At 37.3% G+C, this 21,395-nt stretch overlaps 1 protein-coding gene across 5 annotated transcripts in view; it reads left to right on the top strand.

Moving 5' to 3' along the window:
• dip2a (DIP2 acetate--CoA ligase A) overlaps positions 1-2,660 on the top strand; it is a 91,035-nt gene extending 88,375 nt beyond the window's left edge. For all 5 annotated transcript variants that reach the window (XM_085434201.1, XM_085434202.1, XM_085434203.1 and 2 more), the window contains 3 exons: positions 83-257; positions 381-504; positions 658-2,660. In XM_085434201.1, the coding sequence (XP_085290327.1) occupies positions 83-257; positions 381-504; positions 658-910 (552 nt within the window). In that variant the 3' untranslated portion in view covers positions 911-2,660. The remainder of the gene's footprint in view (positions 1-82; positions 258-380; positions 505-657) is intronic.
• The last annotated feature ends 18,735 nt before the right edge of the window (positions 2,661-21,395 follow it).

Consider the following 21,395-nt stretch of genomic DNA (forward strand, 5'->3'; position numbering starts at 1 on the left):
TTGGAACAAGTTTGCAGGGTTCTTTCAGCTTCTCCCTTATTTGAATGTAACAGTCACCAATTGTAACTAATATGTGTATCAGATCTGGGTGAGCAGTCCCCACAATGCCACAGGATACTACACAGTTTATGGGGAGGAGGCGCTGCATGCTGACCACTTCAACACCAAGCTGAGCTTCGGAGACACTCAGACAGTCTGGGCAAGGACCGGCTACCTGGGCTTCCTGCGGCGCACTGAGCTGACCGATGCCAGCGGAGGTGAGTGACCAATGCTTAGTCTAACTTAAAGTCTGCAATCTTTCCACGGAAAGCTAATTTAAGTATTTTCTAGTATCAAAACGTAAACTGAACAGTCTGACTGTGGGTGTTTGTGTGTCTCAGAGCGTCACGACGCCCTCTATGTGGTGGGCTCTCTTGATGAGACTCTGGAGCTGAGGGGGATGAGGTATCACCCAATTGACATCGAGACCTCTGTTATCCGTTCTCACAAGAGCATAGCTGAATGGTGAGAAACCTACAACACCTTTAGTCGCTAGTTGTCAATATGACAACAGAGATTTATTTACTTGATCAATTTTAAAAATGACGAAGAAATATGAATTCTACATGACTTCTCTGTATTTACTTTCATCCACCATCCTCCTCCTCCTCTCTCCAGTGCGGTGTTCACATGGACCAACCTGCTCGTGGTGGTTGTAGAACTGGAGGGATCTGAGCAGGAGGCCCTCGACCTGGTGGCCCTGGTCACCAATGTGGTCCTGGAGGAGCACTACCTCATCGTAGGGGTGGTGGTGGTGGTAGACCCCGGCGTCATCCCCATCAACTCCAGAGGGGAGAAACAACGCATGCACCTCAGAGATGGATTCCTGGCTGACCAGCTGGATCCCATATATGTGGCTTACAACATGTGAGGAGCTAATTGTGGCAGGGTTGACCCCCACTACCCTATGTGGCTTTATGACACTACAGGAGACAGCAGGACAAGCATCTACAGGGGCTTGTAGCAGTTGCAGGCTCGATCTCTGGATGGCTTCGGTTGTGCAAAAGCGATCTGCCCGCTTTTTTTTTTTCTACTCGTGCAGGAAAAATGTGAAAGAAACATGGATGCAAAACTTGGACACAAACCTCAAGCCTGTTTCTCTCAATTTCTGGTCTCAGCAAATAACTTTTTAAAGGGCATTCTTGTGTTATTGAAGTGAGTTTTGTATGTATGACAAAACCTCATCTAAACCCAGGACACCTGAGAGCGGCAAAGCAGGTGGTTACGGTATGATACAGCGGTGTGCCATTGACATAATTTATTTTGTCAATCTCAAAAATGTTGAATGTTAACTGTGTTTGCCAAACACTTGTGCCATAGAAGAGAACTGATGCCAGTACCCAAACCCTGACTCGAATGACCTCCGACACGTTTCATGTTCAGCCTCCTGCACCATTACTGGTCCGATGCTTTTCACGGGATTTGCCGCTACACCTGTAGGAGCAGCTGCACCCTGAAATGAACCCCAGATTTTTATTCTGCAGCTCAGTACAGATCAAGTTATCGCAACAATAAAGAAGCACACAGCAGCGGCGTCCGAGGAGAAGGAGGAGCAGTTCGTGTTATTTTCTTTTTCGCTCATTTGTGCTTTAGTTTGTAGTGCCAGTAGCTTCCACATAATGCTGTGGTAACTCAGTCTCATCGTTTTCTAATTCTGAAATGTGTAACAGAGTTTTATGTGAACAAAAATGCAATATGAGTGATGTGAAAGATGAATGACTGCATACAGTAAGTGCCGATCAGTCGAAGAATAACGTGCTAAACGATAAAAGCCTTAAGTATTTTTTTCAGACGTCTGTTCCAGGCCCAGCTGGAGTTTATCAGCTGTTGGATATGGGGGGGGGGGGGGTAAATATGCAGATGGAGGTTAGAAATAGCAAATTTCGCTCTTATCGTACCCAAAGGTTTGCATCTTTTTGGCTAAGATAAATATACTTGATCCTAACATCAGCCATTACAAACACACACTCATTCATTCCATAAATATTTTAATGTGCGTCCCTGTCAGCTGTGTCGAGTGTGTGTTTTATAGCAAAAGACTGGAAGAAGTGGGTGTGGCTTTTGTTGCAGAATGTCAGACTCATTTTGAGTGACTGAAAGTTGTTGGGTTACATTTGTCATTAAGGCAAGTGTCTAATATGCTCATAACACCCTGACCTCCCATCGTATCACGTCAACTTTCTTGCTTCTTTTTTCTATGTGCACAACCCTTCAGAAACAGGCATCAGCCTGCTGTAAGTATGTACAGATTTTGTGTAAATTATTGATTGAAGGATTAGACAACAGGAAGCAGAACACAAAGACTAAATCTGGTATATATGTGAACTTCTCCCTTACAAACAGAAGGTTATTTGCAAAGGATTTTCATGTGGAAACACTGGAAGGAGACGTGAAAAGCCTTGTAGACATTTTTATGGTATGAAACAACAGCAGGATGAGGTGAAGTACACGCCAAGCACAAACAGAACACAGTTATGCTCTGGTGACGGCGGAGATGTCACAGCCTTTACAGCAAAACGTTGTTAACATATGGAAAGATGCATTTGTCTGATATATGGTTAGTTGTCATTATTTTCATAACATGATTTCATAATGAATAAAAAAAGTTCTTTTAACTTGAAGCCTTTCTCTTCATTGGTTACTGAACGTCTGATCAGTTGTTCATAAAAAGTAAACCAGGTTTTAGGAGTGATGTTAAACAGTGAAGCACTTGTTACTGTTTCTAACAGATCTGTCCAATACATAAAGGAACCTATTAGGCTTTTCCTTATTAGTGTGAATGCTTGAAAAGCATTCACAGTATTGTTGTTGTAATCTTTATTATTAGTGTGAATGCTTGAAAAGCATTCACAGTATTGTTCTTCTAATCTTTATTATTAGTGTGAATGCTTGAAAAGCATTCACAGTATTGTTCTTCTAATCTTTATTATTATTTTTTCCTATTCCGTACGTTTTTCGCCGACTATCTCCTTCAAAACCGTTCAACTTAGAAAAACCATTCAAACACCATTAGATTCCTCTTCTTTTGGAATGGTGTGCTTCTACTTTTCTCATTTTTAACATTTATATTTTTAATTTTATTCAACTTTATTCAACAAAAATTTCCCATGTATTTCAATGGGGAGACCCTTCAAATTCTCATTCAACTTACTCATTTTTAAACTCTTACTACTTCAACATACGTTGACATAGAGCCACCATTCAAACTTTAAAACGAAGACAAGACATTCAACTATTCAACTTGTATTTATCTTTTCAATATCTATTATACTTTTTCTTCAGTTCCAGTTTAAGTTTCATGATGTTTTTTCACCCGTTTCAGAGTTTATAATGGGTGTGTATGGGACGGAATGTTGGGGCTAGAGTGAGGCAGCTCAACTGCTAGAGTGAGAGGAGCAAAAAAATTAATCTTAAAATATTTTTTAAAACTGCTGCTGTGTCTGCAGCGTTTGCTCTACAGGTATGATTTTACCCTCAAAATGTAGCCATGGCTGTCCTCTTTCATCCAATGTGTTTACTATTGTACTAGGTGTTATGGTTCTTTCATAAATGTCACCAATGCACAGCCTCCTCCCTCCAACTCTTCCATAGACTCTAATGTTAAAATGGCTCAGAAGGTTCGTTTGAAAATCAGAAGAGCATGGTGTCTTTCCACTGTCACCACGTCCATATAATAAACTCCACAGGCATGAAAACTGAGAATTCAGTAGACTAGAAGCTGCTGTCGCTCACGGTGAAAGAATTTTGTCAATACGACTTTTACTTTTCATTTGGGAACGATTTGTTTCGGCCTGACTTTTCTGTTCATTTTAAGCAGCAAAAGTGAGGCGCATGTCTGTGTACGTGTATGGAGCCATTGGGTGCGGTCACTATAGCAACCAGGCTCACACCTGCCTGCTTAACGAGCTCTGCCTGCCACTGTACCAAGATTCATCTTAAGCACTTCTCTTTCAACTGCTGCTGTGTCCACAGTGTTACAGCCATCATTTTACCCTCAAATTGTCGCCATTATTGTTCTCTTTCCAACACCGTATCTTTCAAAGCTCAGGCATTTAAACTTTTTAAACTGTGTGGATCAAAGTGGAGGGATCACATTTGAGTCATTCAGTGATTCAAAGAATATGACCTTTTAATATTCATTCAGATGTTTTCTGACTCTAAATGTTCTTTTCTCATTTCTTAGGGTTTTCTAATTTACATTTAAAACATTTTCAGTTTTTTTCCAACTCCTTCTTCTGTGTAACCTTCAGCTTTTAGCAGTTCAGCACCTTTGTTTTCAGGTTAAATTCGTTTTTTTTTTTTTGTTTTTTTTTAATCTCATTCAATATTTTTAACTCAAAATTCAGCAATTAATTCATTTCAGTGCATACATTCAGATTCAAGCATTCACACTGCAGTTTCTTCAGAAAATGCACTTTCTAGTTAGTGTGAATGCTTGAAAAGCATTCACAGTATTGTTCTTCTAATCTTTATTGGGTGGATGCCGTAGGCATCCACACTATTGAGATCCTGTTTCTCTTTATTCTTTATCCTTTATTATTCTAGTTGCTCCGTTTCTTTGCCGCTTAACTACTCCCTCAGTTTTCAGCCGATTTTTACCATTCAAACTCTAAACTGTTCTGCTATTTCTGCTTTCGACTGCTATATCTTTTGGTACTTATTACTATTATACTTTTTAAAATATTACACTTTTTTCCTTTAATTTGTCCCATTGAAATGAATGGGAAACTTCTACAATTCTGCTAAAACTTGCTTGTCTTTGAAACTTAACTACTTCCTCATACTTTCACCTAGAAACTCCATTCAAACTTTAAAACGTTCTCAGATGATTGGGCTATTCCTGTGTGATTCAGCTTTTTCATATCTGTTACCGTTTTCATGTAATGACTCTTTAAGTTTTCAGTTACAACTTTGTGATTTTTCAGAAAATACATGTGTTGCTATGGTTGCTATGCAATTAACTCCCACTGCACACTCGTCCGTTCTGAATTTTCTCTTCATGTCTGAACAACTCCTTGCTACTCGCTCAATTTCCACTCAACTTCCACAAATTATACATCAAAACGTAGGTATTTTTGCTGGCTTTAAGACAGTGTCACTATAATTATTGTGAGAGTTACGTTTTTTTCACAATTTGCCTCGAAGTGACACATGGTCTAAAAACTCCCCATTCAAAGTCTATGGGGAGGTTGTGAAACTCAGAGCTGAAATACTGAAACTGAAGGCATTTTCAAATCGTCATATCTCCTTAACGAAGCAAAGTTAAGACATGAGGCTTGTCCCTGTATATCTTCAGACACTCCTGACACTCACAATTCAAGAATTATTTTCTCACCTATTACCGTTCTGAGATGAGTTAGACTTGTTTGAGGGGTGGAAATCTGTCCTCCTCTCATTTTTCAAATTCCGAAAATGAAGCCGTTTCTTCTCTCGTCATATCTCCGCGACGGAGATACAAAGAGCTATGTAAATCGCAGTCAAAGTACACCAAAGTCCGCTGATTCACCCAGTGCAAGAATTATGCTTCTATCCCACCTAGTTTTTGAGTTACACGACGTTTTGTAACTCCAAAAAACGGCGTTTTTCGCGTCTCACCGCGATCTAATTCTGACTCCTCATCACCCTTTTTTTCAAAGCGCCCGCCCCCTTAGAGGTGGCGCGATTGGTAATGACACCGCTCTTCAGACCAGAGGTCGTGGGTTCGATTCCACCTTGGCCCACATGTTTTTTTTTTAACTACAAATTTATACACTATCACAGACCGGTAATTCATATTGATAATTTATTACAATTCTGCAAAGTTTAATGATTTTAGCAGCTTTTCTAATATGGACCTCAGATTCTGGTTAACAGTCTATGGCAGAAATACATACAAGTACACAGCCTGATGAAGCAGACAGAAGCAGTACCTCTGATTGGTTCCGCAGTTTCACCTCTTATCAGCACAAATCTCACCCTCTTCTGCTGTTTTCACCTCTTTTCTGCTAATTTGAGCTTCTGTTCCACAGTGCACTCAGCCTCTTCTGCTGTTTTCATTAGAATTTTAAGCTTTTCCACCTTTTTTCAGTTACGTGAGAACCAGTTTGGCTCAATGAGTAGCTGAAAAATATCAGCCTCTTCTGCTGTTTTAGCAGGATTTCAGAGTTCAGCTTTTTCACTTGTTTTAAGCACAAATTTCAGTTTCTTTACCTCATTTCACAACAAAGTTCTTCCTCTTCACCTCTTTTCTGCTAATTTGAGCTGCTGCTCCACAGTGCACATTTTCCCTCTCATCATATCTTTGCTTGTGACCAGAACTCATTTGGCTCAGAGGGTAGGGCATCTGTCGTGAGACCCGGTGGCAGAGGTTCGAATCCTACCTGTGACAGCTGCTACACATGTTCACTGCTTGCATGCGCTCTGCTTTCTTGACACTCTCCAGTGTGTCATTACACATACAGCCATCTTCAGCAAGCACTTCTGCTTCTACACTTCTTTTCAACTCGGCTTTTTGCTTCTTTACCTCTTTTCAGCAGAAATTATTCCTCTTCACCTCTTTTCTGCTAATTAGAGCTCCTGCTCCACAGTGCACTTAGCCTCTTCTGCTGTTTTCATTAGAATTTTAAGCTTTTCCACCTTTTTTCAGTTACGTGAGAACCAGTTTGGCTCAGTGAGTAGCTGAAAAATATCAGCCTCTACTACTGTTTTAGCAGGATTTCAGAGTTCAGCTTTTTCACTTGTTTTAAGCACAAATTTCAGTTTCTTTACCTCATTTCACAACAAAGTTCTTCCTCTTCACCTCTTTTCTGCTAATTTGAGCTTCTGCTCCACAGTGCACATTTTCTCTCTCATCATATATTTGCTTGAGACCAGAACTCATTTGGCTCAGAGGGTAGGGCAGCTGCCGTGAGACCCGGGGGCAGAGTTTCGAATCCTACCTGTGACAGTTGCTACACATGTTCCCTGCTTGCATGCGCTCTGCTTTCTTGACACTCTCCAGTGTGTCATTACACATACAGCCATCTTCAGCAAGCACTTCTACACCTCTTTTCAACTCATCTTTTTGCTTCTTTACCTCTTTTCAGCAGAACTTCTTCTGATTCACCTCTTTTCTGCTAAATGTTTAGCCTTTTCACCTCTTATTAGCACAATACTAAGCAGCTTCTGCTAATTTCACCAGAATTGTCAGTCTCTCCACCTCTTCTTTGTAAGAATCAGTTTGGTCCAGTAAGGTGAGACGCCGCCTATAGATCAGAAAGGCCAGGTTCGAATCTCGCTCAGGGCAATGTTTTTTGTTTTTTCAACTTTTTCTGCTTTTTTCAGCAGAAATCTTCAGCGTAAGGCATCCACACAGCATTTTCGCAGGAAATGCAATTTTTTCTAGTTATTATTTTTTCCTATTCCGTACGTTTTTCGCCGACTATCTCCTTCAAAACCGTTCAACTTAGAAAAACCATTCAAACACCATTAGATTCCTCTTCTTTTGGAATGGTGTGCTTCTATTTTTCTCATTTTTAACATTTATATTTTTAATTTTATTTAACTTTTTTCAACAAAAATTTCCCATGTATTTCAATGGGGAGACCCTTCAAATTCTCATTCAATTTACTCATTTTTAAACTCTTACTACTTCCACATACGTTGACATAGAGCCACCATTCAAACTTTAAAACGAAGACAAGACATTCAACTATTCACCTTGTATTTATCTTTTCAATATCTATTATACTTTTTCTTTAGTTCCAGTTTAAGTTTCATGATGTTTTTTCACCTGTTTCAGAGTTTATAATGGGTGTGTATGGGACGGAATGTTGGGGCTAGAGTGAGGCAGCTCAACTGCTAGAGTGAGAGGAGCAAAAAAATTAATCTTAAAATCTTTTTTAAAACTGCTGCTGTGTCCGCAGCGTTTGCTCTACAGGTATGATTTTACCCTCAAAACGTAGCCATCGCTGTCCTCTTTCATCCAATGTGTTTACTATTGTCCTAGGTGTTATGGTTCTTTCGTAAATGTCACCAATGCACAGCCTCCTCCCTCCAACTCTTCCATAGACTCTAATGTTAAAATGGCTCAGAAGGTTCGTTTGAAAATCAGAAGAGCATGGTGTCTTTCCACTGTCACCACGTCCATATAATAAGCTCCACAGGCATGAAAACTGAGAATTAGGTAGACTAGACATTGCTGTCGCTCACGGTGAAAGAATTTTGTCAATACGACTTTTACTTTTCATTTGGGAACGATTTGTTTCGGCCTGACTTTTCTGTTCATTTTAAGCAGCAAAAGTGAGGTGCATGTCTGTGTACGTGTGTATGGAGCCATTGGGTGCGGTCACTATAGCAACCAGGCTCACACCTGCCTGCTTAACGAGCTCTGCCTGCCACTGTACCAAGATTCATCTTAAGCACTTCTCTTTCAACTGCTGCTGTGTCCACAGTGTCACAGCCATCATTTTACCCTCAAATTGTCGCCATTATTGTTCTCTTTCCAACACCGTATCTTTCAAAGCTCAGGCATTTAAACTTTTTAAACTGTGTGGATCAAAGTGGAGGGATCACATTTGAGTCATTCAGTGATTCAAAGAATATGACCTTTTAATGTTCATTCAGATGTTTTCTGACTCTAAATGTTCTTTTCTCATTTCTTAGGGTTTTCTAATTTACATTTAAAACATTTTCAGTTTTTTTCCAACTCCTTCTTCTGTGTAACCTTCAGCTTTTAGCAGTTCAGCACCTTTGTTTTCAGGTTAAATTCGTTTTTTTTTTTTTTGTTTTTTTTTAATCTCATTCAATATTTTTAACTCAAAATTCAGCAATTAATTCATTTCAGTGCATACATTCAGATTCAAGCATTCACACTGCAGTTTCTTCAGAAAATGCACTTTCTAGTTAGTGTGAATGCTTGAAAAGCATTCACAGTATTGTTCTTCTAATCTTTATTATTAGTGTGAATGCTTGAAAAGCATTCACAGTATTGTTCTTCTAATCTTTATTATTATATTTTCTTATTCCGTACGTTTTTTGAAAGCCTACTCCTTCAAAACCGTTCAACTTAGAAAAACCATTCAAACATCGTTAGATTCCTATTATTTTGGACATGACTGCTTCTATTTTTCTCATTTTTAACATTTATATTTTTAATTTTATTCAACTTTATTCAACAAAAATTTACCATGTATTTCAATGGGGAGACCCTTCAAATTCTCATTCAACTTACTCATTTTTAAACTCTTACTACTTCAACATACATTGACATAGAGCCACCATTCAAACTTTAAAACGAAGACAAGACATTCAACTATTCAACTTGTATTTATCTTTTCAATATCTATTATACTTTTTCTTCAGTTCCAGTTTAAGTTTCATGATGTTTTTTCACCCGTTTCAGAGTTTATAATGGGTGTGTATGGGACGGAATGTTGGGGCTAGAGTGAGGCAGCTCAACTGCTAGAGTGAGAGGAGCAAAAAAATTAATCTTAAAATATTTTTTAAAACTGCTGCTGTGTCCGCAGCGTTTGCTCTACAGGTATGATTTTACCCTCAAAACGTAGCCATCGCTGTCCTCTTTCATCCAATGTGTTTACTATTGTACTAGGTGTTATGGTTCTTTCATAAATGTCACCAATGCACAGCCTCCTCCCTCCAACTCTTCCATAGACTCTAATGTTAAAATGGCTCAGAAGGTTCGTTTGAAAATCAGAAGAGCATGGTGTCTTTCCACTGTCACCACGTCCATATAATAAGCTCCACAGGCATGAAAACTGAGAATTAGGTAGACTAGACATTGCTGTCGCTCACGGTGAAAGAATTTTGTCAATACGACTTTTACTTTTCATTTGGGAGCGATTTGTTTCGGCCTGACTTTTCTGTTCATTTTAAGCAGCAAAAGTGAGGCGCATGTCTGTGTACGTGTGTATGGAGAGCCATTGGGTGCGGTCACTATAGCAACCAGGCTCACACCTGCCTGCTTAACGAGCTCTCTCTGCCACTCTGCCAAAATTCATATTAAACACTTCTCTTTCAACTGCTGCTGTGTCCACAGTGTTAAAGCCATCATTTTACCCTCAAAACGTCGCCATCGTTGTTCTTTTTCCAACATCTTGTCTTTCAAAGCTCAGAGATGTAAACTTTTTAAACTGTGTGGGTCCAAGTGGAGGGATCACATTTTAGTCATTCAGTGATTCAAAGAATATGACCTTTTAATATTCTTTCAGATGTTTTCTGACTCTAAATGTTCTTTTCTCATTTCTTAGGTTTTTCTAATTTACAATTAAAACATTTTCAGCTTTTTTCCAACTTCTTCTTCTGTGTAACCTTCAGCTTTTAGCAGTTCAGCACTTTTGTTTTCAGGTTAAATTCGGGGTTTTTTTTTTTATCTCATTCAAAATTTTTAACTTAAATTCAGTAATTATTTCATTTCAATGCATACATTCAGATTCAAGCATTCACACTGCAGTTTCTTCAGAAAATGCACTTTCTAGTTATATTTTCTTATTCCGTACGTTTTTTGAAAGCCTACTCCTTCAAAACCGTTCAACTTAGAAAAACCATTCAAACATCGTTAGATTCCTATTATTTTGGACATGACTGCTTCTATTTTTCTCATTTTTAACATTTATATTTTTAATTTTATTCAACTTTATTCAACAAAAATTTCCCATGTATTTCAATGGGGAGACCCTTCAAATTCTCATTCAACTTACTCATTTTTAAACTCTTACTACTTCCACATACATTGACATAGAGCCACCATTCAAACTTTAAAACGAAGACAAGACATTCAACTATTCAACTTGTATTTATCTTTTCAATATCTATTATACTTTTTCTTCAGTTCCAGTTTAAGTTTCATGATGTTTTTTCACCCGTTTCAGAGTTTATAATGGGTGTGTATGGGACGGAATGTTGGGGCTAGAGTGAGGCAGCTCAACTGCTAGAGTGAGAGGAGCAAAAAAATTAATCTTAAAATCTTTTTTAAAACTGCTGCTGTGTCCACAGCGTTTGCTCTACAGGTATGATTTTACCCTCAAAACGTAGCCATCGCTGTCCTCTTTCATCCAATGTGTTTACTATTGTACTAGGTGTTATGGTTCTTTCATAAATGTCACCAATGCACAGCCTCCTCCCTCCAACTCTTCCATAGACTCCAATGTTAAAATGGCTCAGAAGGTTCGTTTGAAAATCAGAAGAGCATGGTGTCTTTCCACTGTCACCACGCCCATATAATAAACTCCACAGGCATGAAAACTGAGAATTTGGTAGACTAGACATTGCTGTCGCTCACAGTGAAAGAATTTTGTCAATACGACTTTTACTTTTCATTTGGGAACGATTTGTTTCGGCCTGACTTTTCTGTTCATTTTAAGCAGCAAAAGTGAGGCGCATGTCTGTGTACGTGTGTATGGAGCCATTGGGTGCAGTCACTATAGCAACCAGGCTCACACCTGCCTGCTTAACGAGCTCTGCCTGCCACTCTGCCAAGATTCATCTTAAACACTTCTCTTTCAACTGCTGCTGTGTCCACAGTGTTACAGCCATCATTTTACCCTCAAAACGTCGCCATCGTTGTTCTTTTTCCAACATCTTGTCTTTCAAAGCTCAGAGATGTAAACTTTTTAAACTGTGTGGGTCCAAGTGGAGGGATCACATTTTAGTCATTCAGTGATTCAAAGAATATGACCTTTTAATATTCATTCAGATGTTTTCTGACTCTAAATGTTCTTTTCTCATTTCTTAGGTTTTTCTAATTTACAATTAAAACATTTTCAGCTTTTTTCCAACTTCTTCTTCTGTGTAACCTTCAGCTTTTAGCAGTTCAGCACTTTTGTTTTCAGGTTAAATTCGGGTTTTTTTTTTTATCTCATTCAAGATTTTTAACTTAAATTCAGTAATTAATTCATTTCAGTGCATACATTCAGATTCAAGCATTCACACTGCAGTTTCTTCAGAAAATGCACTTTCTAGTTAGTGTGAATGCTTGAAAAGCATTCACAGTATTGTTCTTCTAATCTTTATTAGTGTGAATGCTTGAAAAGCATTCACAGTATTGTTATTCTAATCTTTATTATTATTAGTGTGAATGCTTGAAAAGCATTCACAGTATTGTTCTTCTAATCTTTATTATTAGTGTGAATGCTTGAAAAGCATTCACAGTATTGTTATTCGAATCTTTATTATTATTATTATTATTATTATATTTTATCTATTCCGTACGTTTTTTGTAATCCTATAACTTCAAAACCGTTCAACTTAGAAAAACCATTCAAACACCGTTAGATTCCTATTCTTTTGGACAACACTGCTTCTATTTTTCATATTTTTAACATTTATATTTTTAATTTTATTCAACTTTATTCAACAAAAATTTATAATGTATTTCAATGGGGAGACCCTTCAAATCCTCATTCAACTTACTCATTTTTAAACTCTTACTACTTCCACATACATTGACATAGAGCCACCATTCAAACTTTAAAACAAAGACAAGACATTCAACTATTCAACTTGTATTTATCTTTTCAATATCTATTATACTTTTTCTTCAGTTCCAGTTTAAGTTTCATGATGTTTTTTCACCCGTTTCAGAGTTTATAATGGGTGTGTATGGGACGGAATGTTGGGGCTAGAGTGAGGCAGCTCAACTGCTAGAGTGAGAGGAGCAAAAAAATTAATCTTAAAATCTTTTTTAAAACTGCTGCTGTGTCCGCCGCGTTTGCTCTACAGGTATGATTTTACCCTCAAAACGTAGCCATCGCTGTCCTCTTTCATCCAATGTGTTTACTATTGTCCTAGGTGTTATGGTTCTTTCGTAAATGTCACCAATGCACAGCCTCCTCCCTCCAACTCTTCCATAGACTCTAATGTTAAAATGGCTCAGAAGGTTCGTTTGAAAATCAGAAGAGCATGGTGTCTTTCCACTGTCACCACGTCCATATAATAAGCTCCACAGGCATGAAAACTGAGAATTAGGTAGACTAGACATTGCTGTCGCTCACGGTGAAAGAATTTTGTCAATACGACTTTTACTTTTCATTTGGGAGCGATTTGTTTCGGCCTGACTTTTCTGTTCATTTTAAGCAGCAAAAGTGAGGCGCATGTCTGTGTGCGTGTGTATGGAGCCATTGGGTGCGGTCACTATAGCAACCAGGCTCACACCTGCCTGCTTAACGAGCTCTGCCTGCCACTGTACCAAGATTCATCTTAAGCACTTCTCTTTCAACTGCTGCTGTGTCCACAGTGTTACAGCCATCATTTTACCCTCAAATTGTCGCCATTATTGTTCTCTTTCCAACACCGTATCTTTCAAAGCTCAGGCATTTAAACTTTTTAAACTGTGTGGATCAAAGTGGAGGGATCACATTTGAGTCATTCAGTGATTCAAAGAATATGACCTTTTAATATTCATTCAGATGTTTTCTGACTCTAAATGTTCTTTTCTCATTTCTTAGGTTTTTCTAATTTACATTTAAAACATTTTCAGTTTTTTTCCAACTCCTTCTTCTGTGTAACCTTCAGCTTTTAGCAGTTCAGCACCTTTGTTTTCAGGTTAAATTCGTTTTTTTTTTTTTTTTTTTTTTTTATCTCATTCAATATTTTTAACTCAAAATTCAGCAATTAATCCATTTCAGTGCATACATTCAGATTCAAGCATTCACACTGCAGTTTCTTCAGAAAATGCACTTTCTAGTTATATTTTATTATTATTATCTATTCCGTACGTTTTTTGAAAGCCAACTCCTTCAAAACCGTTCAACTTAGAAAAACCATTCAAACACCGTTAGATTCCTATTCTTTTGGACAACATTGCTTCTATTTTTCTCATTTTTAACATTTATATTTTTAATTTTATTCAACTTTTTTCAACAAAAATTTATAATGTATTTCAATGGGGAGACCCTTCAAATTCTCATTCAACTTCATCCTCTTTAAACTGTATCTACTTCCACATACATTGACATAGAGCCACCATTCAAACTTTAAAACGAAGACAAGACATTCAACTATTCAACTTGTATTTATCTTTTCAATATCTATTATACTTTTTCTTCAGTTCCAGTTTAAGTTTCATGATGTTTTTTCACCCGTTTCAGAGTTTATAATGGGTGTGTATGGGACGGAATGTTGGGGCTAGAGTGAGGCAGCTCAACTGCTAGAGTGAGAGGAGCAAAAAAATTAATCTTAAAATCTTTTTTAAAACTGCTGCTGTGTCCGCAGCGTTTGCTCTACAGGTATGATTTTACCCTCAAAACGTAGCCATGGCTGTCCTCTTTCATCCAATGTGTTTACTATTGTCCTAGGTGTTATGGTTCTTTCATAAATGTCACCAATGCACAGCCTCCTCCCTCCAACTCTTCCATAGACTCTAATGTTAAAATGGCTCAGAAGGTTCGTTTGAAAATCAGAAGAGCATGGTGTTTTTACACTGTCACCACGTCCATATAATAAGCTCCACAGGCATGAAAACTGAGAATTAGGTAGACTAGACATTGCTGTCGCTCACGGTGAAAGAATTTTGTCAATACGACTTTTACTTTTCATTTGGGAGCGATTTGTTTCGGCCTGACTTTTCTGTTGATTTTAAGCAGCAAAAGTGAGGTGCATGTCTGTGTGCGTGTGTATGGAGCCATTGGGTGCGGTCACTATAGCAACCAGGCTCACACCTGCCTGCTTAACGAGCTCTGCCTGCCACTCTGCCAAGATTCATCTTAAGCACTTCTCTTTCAACTGCTGCTGTGTCCACAGTGTTAAAGCCATCATTTTACCCTCAAAACGTCGCCATCGTTGTTCTTTTTCCAACATCTTGTCTTTCAAAGCTCAGAGATGTAAACTTTTTAAACTGTGTGGGTCCAAGTGGAGGGATCACATTTTAGTCATTCAGTGATTCAAAGAATATGACTTTTTAATATTCTTTCAGATGTTTTCTGACTCTAAATGTTCTTTTCTCATTTCTTAGGTTTTTCTAATTTACAATTAAAACATTTTTAGCTTTTTTCCAACTTCTTCTTCTGTGTAACCTTCAGCTTTTAGCAGTTCAGCACTTTTGTTTTCAGGTTAAATTCGGGTTTTTTTTTTGGTTTTTTTTAATCTCATTCAAGATTTTTAACTTAAATTCAGTAATTAATTCATTTCAGTGCATACATTCAGATTTAAGCATTCACACTGCAGTTTCTTCAGAAAATGCACTTTCTAGTTCCATTTTATTATTATTATCTATTCCGTACGTTTTTTGAAAGCCTACTCCTTCAAAACCGTTCAACTTAGAAAAACCATTCAAACACCGTTAGATTCCTATTCTTTTGGACAACACTGCTTCTATTTTTCATATTTTTAACATTTATATTTTTAATTTTATTCAACTTTATTCAACAAAAATTTATAATGTATTTCAATGGGGAGACCCTTCAAATCCTCATTCAACTTACTAATTTTTAAACTCTTACTACTTCCACATACGTTGACATAGAGCCACCATTCAAACTTTAAAACGAAGACAAGACATTCAACTATTCAACTTGTATTTATCTTTTCAATATCTATTATACTTTTTCTTCAGTTCCAGTTTAAGTTTCATGATGTTTTTTCACCCGTTTCAGAGTTTATAATGGGTGTGTATGGGACGGAATGTTGGGGCTAGAGTGAGGCAGCTCAACTGCTAGAGTGAGAGGAGCAAAAAAATTAATCTTAAAATATTTTTTAAAACTGCTGCTGTGTCCGCAGCGTTTGCTCTACAGGTATGATTTTACCCTCAAAACGTAGCCATCGCTGTCCTCTTTCATCCAATGTGTTTACTATTGTACTAGGTGTTATGGTTCTTTCATAAATGTCACCAATGCACAGCCTCCTCCCTCCAACTCTTCCATAGACTCTAATGTTAAATTGGCTCAGAAGGTTGGTTTGAAAATCAGAAGAGCATGGTGTCTTTCCACTGTCACCACGTCCATATAATAAACTCCACAGGCATGAAAACTGAGAATTCAGTAGACTAGAAGCTGCTGTCACTCACGGTGAAAGAATTTTGTCAATACGACTTTTACTTTTCATTTGGGAACGATTTGTTTCGGCCTGACTTTTCTGTTCATTTTAAGCAGCAAAAGTGAGGCGCATGTCTGTGTACGTGTGTATGGAGCCATTGGGTGCGGTCACTATAGCAACCAGGCTCACACCTGCCTGCTTAACTGCCAAAATTAATCTTAAACACTTCTCTTTCAACTGCTGCTGTGTCCACAGTGTTAAAGCCATCATTTTACCCTCAAAACATAGCCATCGTTGTTCTTTTTCCAACACTGTTTTTCAAAGCTCAGACTTTTACATTTTTTAAACTGTGTGGATCCAAGCAGAGGGATCAGATTTTAGTCATTCAGTGATTCAAAGAATATGACCTTTTAATATTCATTCAGATGTTTTCTGACTCTAAATGTTCTTTTCTCATTTCTTAGGGTTTTCTAATTTACATTTAAAACATTTTCAGTTTTTTTCCAACTTCTTCTTCTGTGTAACGTTCAGCTTTTAGCAGTTCAGCACCTTTGTTTTCAGGTTAAATTCGGTTTTTTTTTTGTTTTTTTTTTAATCTCATTCAATATTTTTAACTCAAAATTCAGCAATTAATTCATTTCAGTGCATACATTCAGATTCAAGCATTCACACTGCAGTTTCTTCAGAAAATGCACTTTCTAGTTAGTGTGAATGCTTGAAAAGCATTCACAGTATTGTTCTTCTAATTAGTGTGAATGCTTGAAAAGCATTCACAGTATTGTTATTCTAATCTTTATTATTATTATTATTATTATTATATTTTATTCTGTATTCCGTACGTTTTTTGTAATCCTATAACTTCAAAACCGTTCAACTTAGAAAAACCATTCAAACACCGTTAGATTCCTATTCTTTTGGACAACACTGCTTCTATTTTTCATATTTTTAACATTTATATTTTTAATTTTATTCAACTTTATTCAACAAAAATTTATAATGTATTTCAATGGGGAGACCCTTCAAATCCTCATTCAACTTACTCATTTTTAAACTCTTACTACTTCCACATACATTGACATAGAGCCACCATTCAAACTTTAAAACGAAGACAAGACATTCAACTATTCAACTTGTATTTATCTTTTCAATATCTATTATACTTTTTCTTCAGTTCCAGTTTAAGTTTCATGATGTTTTTTCACCCGTTTCAGAGTTTATAATGGGTGTGTATGGGACGGAATGTTGGGGCTAGAGTGAGGCAGCTCAACTGCTAGAGTGAGAGGAGCAAAAAAATTAATCTTAAAATCTTTTTTAAAACTGCTGCTGTGTCCGCAGCGTTTGCTCTACAGGTATGATTTTACCCTCAAAACGTAGCCATCGCTGTCCTCTTTCATCCAATGTGTTTACTATTGTCCTAGGTGTTATGGTTCTTTCGTAAATGTCACCAATGCACAGCCTCCTCCCTCCAACTCTTCCATAGACTCTAATGTTAAAACGGCTCAGAAGGTTGGTTTGAAAATCAGAAGAGCATGGTGTTTTTACACTGCCACCACGTCCATATAATAAACTCCACAGGCATGAAAACTGAGAATTAGGTAGACTAGACATTGCTGCCGCTCACGGTGAAAGAATTTCGTCAATACGACCTATACTTTTCATTTGGGAACGATTTGTTTCGGCCTGACTTTTCTGTTCATTTTAAGCAGCAAAAGTGAGGTGCATGTCTGTGTCGTGTGTATGGAGCCATTGGGTGCAGTCACTATAGCAACCAGGCTCACACCTGCCTGCTTAACGAGCTCTGCCTGCCACTGTACCAAGATTCATCTTAAGCACTTCTCTTTCAACTGCTGCTGTGTCCACAGTGTTACAGCCATCATTTTACCCTCAAATTGTCGCCATTATTGTTCTCTTTCCAACACCGTGTCTTTCAAAGCTCAGACTTTTAAATTTTTTAAACTGTGTGGATCCAAGCGGAGGGATCACATTTTAGTCATTCAGTGATTCAAAGAATATGAACTTTTAATATTCATTCAGATGTTTTCTGACTCTAAATGTTCTCTTCTCATTTCTTAGGGTTTTCTAATTTACAATTAAAACATTTTCAACTTTTTTCCAACTTCTTCTTCTGTCTAACCTTCAGCTTTTAGCAGTTCAGCACTTTTGTTTTCAGGTTAAATTCGGACTTTTTTTTTTTATCTCATTCAATATTTTTAACTCAAAATTCAGCAATTAATTCATTTCAGTCCATACATTCAGATTCAAGCATTCACACTGCAGTTTCTTCAGAAAATGCACTTTCTAGTCTTTATTCTATTTTATTTATTATTCTGTATTCCGTACGTTTTTTGTAATCTATCTCCTTCAAAACCGTTCAACTTAGAAAAACCATTCAAACACCGTTAGATTCCTATTCTTTTGGACATGACTGCTTCTATTTTTCTCATTTCTAACATTTATATTTTTAATTTTATTCAACTTTTTTCAACAAAAATTTATAATGTATTTCAATGGGGAGACCCTTCAAATTCTCATTCAACTTCCTCCTCTTTAAACTGTATCTACTTCCACATACATTGACATAGAGCCACCATTCAAACTTTAAAACGAAGACAAGACATTCAACTATTCAACTTGTATTTATCTTTTCAATATCTATTATACTTTTTCTTCAGTTCCAGTTTAAGTTTCATGATGTTTTTTCACCCGTTTCAGAGTTTATAATGGGTGTGTATGGGACGGAATGTTGGGGCTAGAGTGAGGCAGCTCAACTGCTAGAGTGAGAGGAGCAAAAAAATTAATCTTAAAATCTTTTTTAAAACTGCTGCTGTGTCTGCAGCGTTTGCTCTACAGGTATGATTTTACCCTCAAAACGTAGCCATCGCTGTCCTCTTTCATCCAATGTGTTTACTATTGGCCTAGGTGTTATGGTTCTTTCATAAATGTCACCAATGCACAGCCTCCTCCCTCCAACTCTTCCATAGACTCTAATGTTAAAATGGCTCAGAAGGTTCGTTTGAAAATCAGAAGAGCATGGTGTCTTTACACTGTCACCACGTCCATATAATAAACTCCACAGGCATGAAAACTGAGAATTCAGTAGACTAGAAGCTGCTGTCGCTCACGGTGAAAGAATTTCGTCAATACGACTTGTACTTTTCATATGGGAACGATTTGTTTCGGCCTGACTTTTCTGTTCATTTTAAGCAGCAAAAGTGAGGCGCATGTCTGTGTACGTGTGTATGGAGCCATTGGGTGCAGTCACTATAGCAACCAGGCTCACACCTGCCTGCTTAACGAGCTCTGCCTGCCACTGTACCAAGATTCATCTTAAGCACTTCTCTTTCAACTGCTGCTGTGTCCACAGTGTTACAGCCATCATTTTACCCTCAAATTGTCGCCATTATTGTTCTCTTTCCAACACCGTGTCTTTCAAAGCTCAGGCATTTAAACTTTTTAAACTGTGTGGATCAAAGTGGAGGGATCACATTTGAGTCATTCAGTGATTCAAAGAATATGACCTTTTAATATTCATTCAGATGTTTTCTGACTCTAAATGTTCTTTTCTCATTTCTTAGGGTTTTCTAATTTACATTTAAAACATTTTCAGTTTTTTTCCAACTCCTCCTTCTGTGTAACCTTCAGCTTTTAGCAGTTCAGCACCTTTGTTTTCAGGTTAAATTCGTTTTTTTTTTTGGTTTTTTTTAATCTCATTCAATATTTTTAACTCAAAATTCAGCAATTAATTCATTTCAGTCCATACATTCAGATTCAAGCATTCACACTGCAGTTTCTTCAGAAAATGCACTTTCTAGTTATTATTCTGTATTCCGTACGTTTTTTGTAATCTATCTCCTTCAAAACCGTTCAACTTAGAAAAACCATTCAAACACCGTTAGATTCCTATTCTTTTGGACAACACTGCTTCTATTTTTCTCATTTTTAACATTTATATTTTTTATTTTATTCAACTTTATTCAACAAAAATTTATAATGTATTTCAATGGGGAGACCCTTCAAATTCTCATTCAAATTCCTCCTCTTTAAACTGTATCTACTTCCACATACATTGACATAGAGCCACCATTCAAACTTTAAAACGAAGACAAGACATTCAACTATTCAACTTGTATTTATCTTTTCAATATCTATTATACTTTTTCTTCAGTTCCAGTTTAAGTTTCATGATGTTTTTTCACCCGTTTCAGAGTTTATAATGGGTGTGTATGGGACGGAATGTTGGGGCTAGAGTGAGACAGCTCAACTGCTAGAGTGAGAGGAGCAAAAAAATTCATCTTAAAATCTTTTTTAAAACTGCTGCTGTGTCCACAGCGTTTGCTCTACAGCCGCCATTTTACCCTCAAAACGTAGCCATGGCTGTCCTCTTTCATCCAATGTGTTTACTATTGTCCTAGGTGTTATGGTTCTTTCATAAATGTCACCAATGCACAGCCTCCTCCCTCCAACTCTTCCATAGACTCTAATGTTAAAATGGCTCAGAAGGTTCGTTTGAAAATCAGAAGAGCATGGTGTCTTTCCACTGTCACCACGTCCATATAATAAGCTCCACAGGCATGAAAACTGAGAATTAGGTAGACTAGACATTGCTGTCGCTCACGGTGAAAGAATTTTGTCAATACGACTTTTACTTTTCATTTGGGAGCGATTTGTTTCGGCCTGACTTTTCTGTTCATTTTAAGCAGCAAAAGTGAGGCGCATGTCTGTGTACGTGTGTATGGAGCCGTTGGGTGCAGTCACTATAGCAACCAGGCTCACACCTGCCTGCTTAACGAGCTCTGCCTGCCACTGTGCCAAGATTCATCTTAAGCACTTCTCTTTCAACTGCTGCTGTGTCCACAGTGTTACAGCCATCATTTTACCCTCAAAACGTTGCCATCGTTGTTCTTTTTCCAACATCTTGTCTTTCAAAGCTCAGAGATGTAAACTTTTTAAACTGTGTGGGTCCAAGTGGAGGGATCACATTTTAGTCATTCAGTGATTCAAAGAATATGACCTTTTAATATTCTTTCAGATGTTTTCTGACTCTAAATGTTCTTTTCTCATTTCTTAGGTTTTTCTAATTTACAATTAAAACATTTTCAGCTTTTTTTCCAACTTCTTCTTCTGTGTAACCTTCAGCTTTTAGCAGTTCAGCACTTTTGTTTTCAGGTTAAATTCGGGTTTTTTTTTTTTTATCTCATTCAAGATTTTTAACTTAAATTCAGTAATTAATTCATTTCAGTGCATACATTCAGATTCAAGCATTCACACTGCAGTTTCTTCAGAAAATGCACTTTCTAGTTGTGTGGATGCTTTAAGCATCCACACTATTGAGTTCCTGTTTCTCTTTATTCTTTATTATTGTGTGGATGCTTTAAGCATCCACACTATTGAGTTCCTGTTTCTCTTTATTC

Source organism: Copadichromis virginalis, linkage group LG16 (genome assembly GCF_057382275.1).
Source record: "Copadichromis virginalis isolate Kocher_CV1m ecotype Utaka linkage group LG16, C_Virginalis_male_GT1.1, whole genome shotgun sequence".
Lineage (NCBI taxonomy): Eukaryota > Metazoa > Chordata > Actinopteri > Cichliformes > Cichlidae > Copadichromis > Copadichromis virginalis.